This window comes from Dama dama, chromosome 12 (genome assembly GCF_033118175.1).
Source record: "Dama dama isolate Ldn47 chromosome 12, ASM3311817v1, whole genome shotgun sequence".
Lineage (NCBI taxonomy): Eukaryota > Metazoa > Chordata > Mammalia > Artiodactyla > Cervidae > Dama > Dama dama.
In genome coordinates this window covers 82,152,857-82,158,856 of record NC_083692.1, presented here as the reverse complement: position 1 = coordinate 82,158,856, position 6,000 = coordinate 82,152,857, and the positions used below count along the sequence as shown (strand labels likewise).

Sequence of the window (6,000 nt, the reverse complement as noted above, 5' to 3'; positions counted from 1 at the left end):
TATCTTGTAATAACCTATAATGGAAGAGAATGTAAAAAAACCCAAAAACTACATATTTATACACGTAGAACAATCAGTTTGCTACACACCTGGAACTAACACAACATTGTAAATCAACTCTTCTTCAATAAAAGTTAAAAAATCAAAGTCAGGAAGCATTAAAAAAAAAAAAAAGAGAGAGCCTTATACAAAAGGACTAAATATTGTGTTTCCATTTCTAAGAAGTTCCAGAACAGACAAAACAATTTATGGTGAAAAAGATTATGATGTGTGCTTCGGGGGTCAGGGCTGAGGCTAACCTGGAAGTGGCCTGACGGATCTATGTGGGTGATGGAAACGTTCTGTATCTGGACAGGCACTCAGGTTAGATACGTATATAGATTTCCCAAAACTTACCACGTGGACTTGAAATTTCTACCGTTTCATTGTTTGAATGAAAATCTTTACCTAAAAAAAGATCAAAAGATGTTAAATGATCACTGTGGTAGTGTTTCAGTGATTTTCAATTATTTCTAAGGAGACCCAGGAAATGGCCTGTTCTGTTGTAACTGACAGTTACCCAACTTTTAAATACGTGCCACATACTGTGCTAATATTTTGCCTGGCATTCCTTTTTAATTAAAAACACTATGAGGGTAAGGACCATTACAGGTCTTTACAGATGAGGAAAGGTGAGGCTCAGGAAGGGTGCCAACACCACACGACACGTGCCATCTTAGGCCCTGCGGAGAATTCAGATTTCTTCTGCTGATGAATAATTACCCCACTCAAACCTGACAGAGTGAGAGCATGGAAACTGAATCTGCACAGTAAATATTACTGATTTTTGGTTGAATTTTTATGTCTCCTAACAGTGTTCTGTGTGCTGCAGCTTTTCCCTGAACACTAAATCAGTTTTAAGTGAATGCAAGAGTGAGTGTTAGAAGTTTTTTTAGGAAGGATCTTTTTTCACCAGGCTCCTTTCTAGTCCAGGGGATTTTCAAACTATTCTTCTTCATACAAAATCATACATGGAAACCTTTGTAAAATACAGATCAAAGCCATGGGACTAGCAGCTCCATCTCTTCAGTTTCTCCAGTCCTTCCAACTCACTTCTGCATCATCTGTCCATCCTCAGTGACAGAGCCCAGTTAGTCTTCCCCCCCAAAGCTTAATGTGCTTGTAGAAAGGTGGGACGTTCACAGAGGGATGCATGTACATTCATACCTACATACACACACTCAAGGATATAGTTTTATAAACAATACTTAATTTTCCTATAATGTATGATGCATTTTGATACTTTATAACCAAGTTGATTTAGTGATGATTAATAGTTCAAAACCCACCTTTTGAAAAACACCGCTGTCCACACCTCCTGATCCTCTTCCTTGACATCACCAGTGAGAACTGGAGAACTTGTTGAGAGTGTACTTAAGGACAAGGGCTGCCTGTAGGAAAAAGGTCACACAGAGAGCATTGCCGCTTAGGGTTAGAACATAAATGATGAGCTATTCTGACTTTTCTTGGGAAAACAGAAATTTCTTCTCACTGAAGCTTTTCTAATAAAAACAGAAGATTGTTGAATTATTTTTAATTGAGCTTTGAGGCAGACTGATGAGGTAGCAGCCAGAGATTTCCTTAATAAACTACTTGGCTTTGAATTTCAGCCTGCATAGTTCTCTAGCCTTAAGTTGTCTTCAAAGCAGTAATCAAGCTGTTCCTTCTCAGCCAAACCAGGCAGGAAGGTCAAAAATTGAGAACGTGAGGTGGCTTTGAGATTCCAGAAGCTGCTGCTGTGAGCCCAGCGTGAATGATTACCCCTGACCCAAGAAGGCCTGCCACCCATTGACCCATGTCCCCACTGCTCTCTGAACAAATCGAGAAGGCTCTTCACACACATTTTCAAATTACTGGGTCATATTGGCTTGACTGCTTGCAACTAGTATCATGTCACTTTAAACCAAAGGATAGACCTATAGCTCAGACTCAATGTGATGGGGAAGACAAGATAATCAAACACCTCAACAGCAGAAGAACGTGTAAGTCACAAGTCAAGATCGAAATGATTTACATTTTATCTGGCTCCAGAATCATGGTAGAAATGAAATCAATCACAGACAGACTTAGGATTTCTGAAATGTAAGTTGTTTTTAATATATTTAAAAGCACGCTGAAGTCTCCTTGATTTATAAAAATAAATACATAATATGACAAATTTATTTATGATCCTGGGGCTCTTAGGAGGTCGAACTCTTTAACAGATGTGATGTATCAATGTAAAACATACATGATCTGTTATACACCCAGAAGCAGATTCCAGTTGTAAAAGTAAAATTCCTTCAAGGATCAGAATGGACACAGATCAGTCTTCTGCTATAGAAAGCATGTCCAGAGCTGGGCAGTGAGGGTGGGCCCAGGCACAGCAGCCTCTGACCAGCCAGTCTACAGTTAAGGAGCCAGGGCAGGAAGGTGCAGCCCTTCAGCTCACAGCGCCACCCTGCAGGACAGCGAGGCCCCTAACTGCAGAGTGACTCGCTCCCTCAAGGGCTCCATGAGGCACCCAGCCTCTGCTGTGTCTCTGAAGCACAGGAGGGCTATTTTGTCCTTACCTGTGGCTCTGTCTTAATTTGGGAGCAGAAAACTGAGAAGGCGTACTCACTGAATATTGTCATTATAACACTGAATGGAAATTATGATCCTGTCATGGGCGCTGAGCTGAGAGGATGCAAGAACTCACACTGGGCTTTCAGAGACGGGGAGGACGGGTGAGTGAGCATGCACATCTGAGGTGGGCAAGAAGGGAGTGCTTTCTCCAACCGACATGCTCTTATGGGCAAAGGAGTCTGGCCTAAAATACCTGAAAAGGGGGTTGGAGAATCAAGTTTTTACCCCTGTAACACACAACATGAAAATAAACAACGAGAACAAAAATCCAGTCTTGTTAGTAGATAGCTGAATTGCGATTAAAACCTGAAATGTTTCTGTGTAATTGTCAAAAGGCTGGAATGTATCTGGTACAGTTTAATCTGCTGTTGTTTCTTTGGCTGTCTTTCAGTTCGATCAACAGAAATGGTTTTTGACACTCTCAATCCTATTTCCCAGACCACTGAATTCCTGTCATTTTTAGGTTGGCTAGTTTTCCTTCATCAGAAAAATGACCCCAACGACCTTCCTACAAGTGAGGGTGTACTTCTGAATAGAAGAGTCCTTCGGCTGAGATGGCATCTCCGAGGCCCACAGTTCGAACAGGATCTTTACACACTAACACGGGTGTGAAGTGGAAGGACACGCCCTCTCTGTGCCATGCGACCACTGGCTCACTTGGGTTTAACACAACCCTGGAGCCAGCCTCCAAACGGGAGGTCATGAACTCGTGGGGTGCCTTCAGAGACACTCGGCGGGTGTCTATGGTTTCCGTTGCGCAGGCCTGTGTCCCAGCCACGCGGGCTCCTGCAGCCACGGCTGCCAGCTGGTTGGCCCAGTGTCCATCCACAGTCGCCAGGATGTGGTAGGCCAGCGTGTGGAAATGGATCCTGCTGAGGTCTGAGGCTCTGCTTTCACTTTTCCCATGTTCCTTCAAGATCCAAAAGAGGATGTCGCTGACCACGCCCACGTCAGGAACACCATTCCAGGAAGAAAGAGAAGAGTGAGGTCCAGATGCCGACTGGCTGAGAAATAACAGCTCCTGTTCATTCAGCCCCAGGGAAGTCACGGCAGGAAAGACCTGCTAACAGAAACAAAATGGGGGTCTCTTTCTGATGGACACCTAGCTCCTAACTCTCCTAGGACATGGCCAGTGATGGAAGGCAGGGCCAGAGGACTTCCCTGCCCCTGAGGTCACCAAGTGACGGACCAAGGTCACTGTCCTGGCTCTCGCACCTCTATCCCCACTCGCAGTATCAAGCGCAGTCACGGGGAAGGCGCAGTGATGCTGTATTAGAGCCAGCCTCCGGGTACACGCTGAGGACAAAGCAGTGTGCCCAGCCTCTGCTCTGGCACGGGCAGCAGAGCCTCTCACCACTGACGGGGCCTGACTCAGCTCCCGAACACCAGCAGGTGTTACACACGCACAGTGGAGAAGAGCCCACCCCTCGGCCAGGGTTGCGAGGAGAGTGCCCCGTATCAGATCTAAGTTTTTTGAGCAGGTGTGGGTTAGGAAGACCGTTACGCGATAATAACACTGTGGAAAAAGGCAACGAACAGGAGCCAGGTCTTCTACCTTGAGGGGAACCACGATGTCCACCTCACTGTCTGTCTTACTTAGCACTTCCTTTCTCAGAGCAGGGACCTGCAGAAAGTGAGTGTCTTTGCAGAGGAGCCCTGTGTGTGTTTATATAAAAACCAGGGGTGCTAATGTAACAGCACTTCCATTTGCCGCATGGTCTATGTCAGATGCCAAGCTAACGGCTCTATTTCACTCACTTCTTGCTGTAACACTCTGAAGGAAGGAAGGGTTGCCTCCACCTTACAGATAAGGGGACAGAGGCTTAGAAAGGTCAGGTAGATAGCAATGCAGAAAATGAAACAAACATGGCTTTTTAAAGAAGTGAAAAAATAACCTCAAGAAGAGAAATACATGAATAAAAATCATACTGAAAAGCACCAGGCGTGAACCCTGATGTAAACTATGGACTCTACATGACGACGACTTAGTGTTGGTTCACTGACTGTGACAAATGTCCCATCTGCGGACGGGGGAGGCTGTGGCTGGGGGCGGGGGGTGCAAGAGCTATGTGGGAACCTACATCCTGCTCACTTCTGCTTGAGCCTAAAACTGCCCTAAGCACGTTTCACATGTCAGACGGGTAAGAAAGCACATTTAAAAATCACGTTTCAGCAGCAAAGATATGAGGAAAAGAGCACTGTAAAGAATTCTAGTAGAAGTAAACCTGTGCTGTGCTCATGGATGCCAGCTTTGCAGGATCAAACTGACAAATGATTTTTATGCCCCCAATCTAGCAGTTCAACTTCTGAGAAGGTATCATCCACATGTACCTGGTCATGGGTCAAGTTAAACTCATGTAAAAGGTTATTCACTGTAGGAGCAGAAAAGGGCAGTGAGCCCAACACTTGGCTCTGGCTGGCACTAAAGACCCTGTGTGCACCACCGCAGCTTCTACCCACGTGGCGGTGGGGAGGCTGATGACAGAGAAAACATCTCCAAAATGCATCCAGTGGAAAAAAGCAAAGTGTACAACAGTCTATGCAGTGTGCTGTGCTATCTGTTGGGAAAAAGAGGGATGAAATAATAAGGTTGTATTCCCTATTTGCTTACATATGCACACAATGACTCTGGAGGGATGAGACAAAACTCTTAAGGAGGTTACTAACAGTGGGTACAAGGGCAGGAGGGAGATTTCATTGTGCATCTTTTAATATTTTGTGAATTTTGAACCATATGTTACCCATGAAAGATGTTAAAAAACAAGAGGTTAACTAACCTGCCTAAGTTCACAGAGCTACAGAGTGGCAGGCAAAGCTGGCATTCCAATCCTGGTTTTCAAAATCTGTGCTCCCAAACATCCCACTCTTGGACTTATCTGATCATTGTTACTGTCCAAAGGCTGAACACCTGGGGGCCTGATGACGAGGGAGTGTAGCGTCCCCCAAATTTCCTTTCTCTGAGCTTCCTGAAGTTCAGCTGAAAGCACTGGGGTTGGGTTTTTGGTTTTCTCCTTTGGGTTCCACTGCAAAAGGCATTCACTTCCAACCTCCACATGCTGGAAGGAAAAAGACACACTACGAACCCGCTGGTAACACGCCCGTGAAACACATCAGTAACTCCGCCAACATCAGACTGATTATATTCTTTGCAGTCAAAGATGGAGAAGCTCTATACAGTCGGCAAAAACAAGACTGGGAGCTGACCATGGCTTAGATCATGAACTAATTGCAAAATTCAGACTTAAATTGAAGAAAGTAGGCAAAACCACCAGACCATTCAGGTATGACCTAAATCAAATTCCTTATGATTATACAGTGGAAGTGACAAATAGATTCAAGGGATTAGATCTGATA

The 6,000-nt window shown here is 44.8% G+C and overlaps 1 protein-coding gene across 7 annotated transcripts in view; it reads right to left on the bottom strand.

Annotated features, from left to right (window-relative positions):
• Positions 1 to 2,111: 2,111 nt before the first annotated feature.
• The window catches only part of ADPGK (ADP dependent glucokinase), a 30,954-nt gene continuing 27,065 nt past the window's right edge, over positions 2,112 to 6,000 (bottom strand). For 4 of the 7 annotated variants that reach the window (XM_061157914.1, XM_061157916.1, XM_061157918.1 and 1 more), the window contains one exon: positions 2,112 to 3,706. In XM_061157914.1, coding sequence (XP_061013897.1) covers positions 3,155 to 3,706 — 552 coding nt within the window. In that variant the 3' untranslated portion in view covers positions 2,112 to 3,154. The other 3 variants (XM_061157919.1, XM_061157915.1, XM_061157917.1) reach the window with 2 other exon arrangements.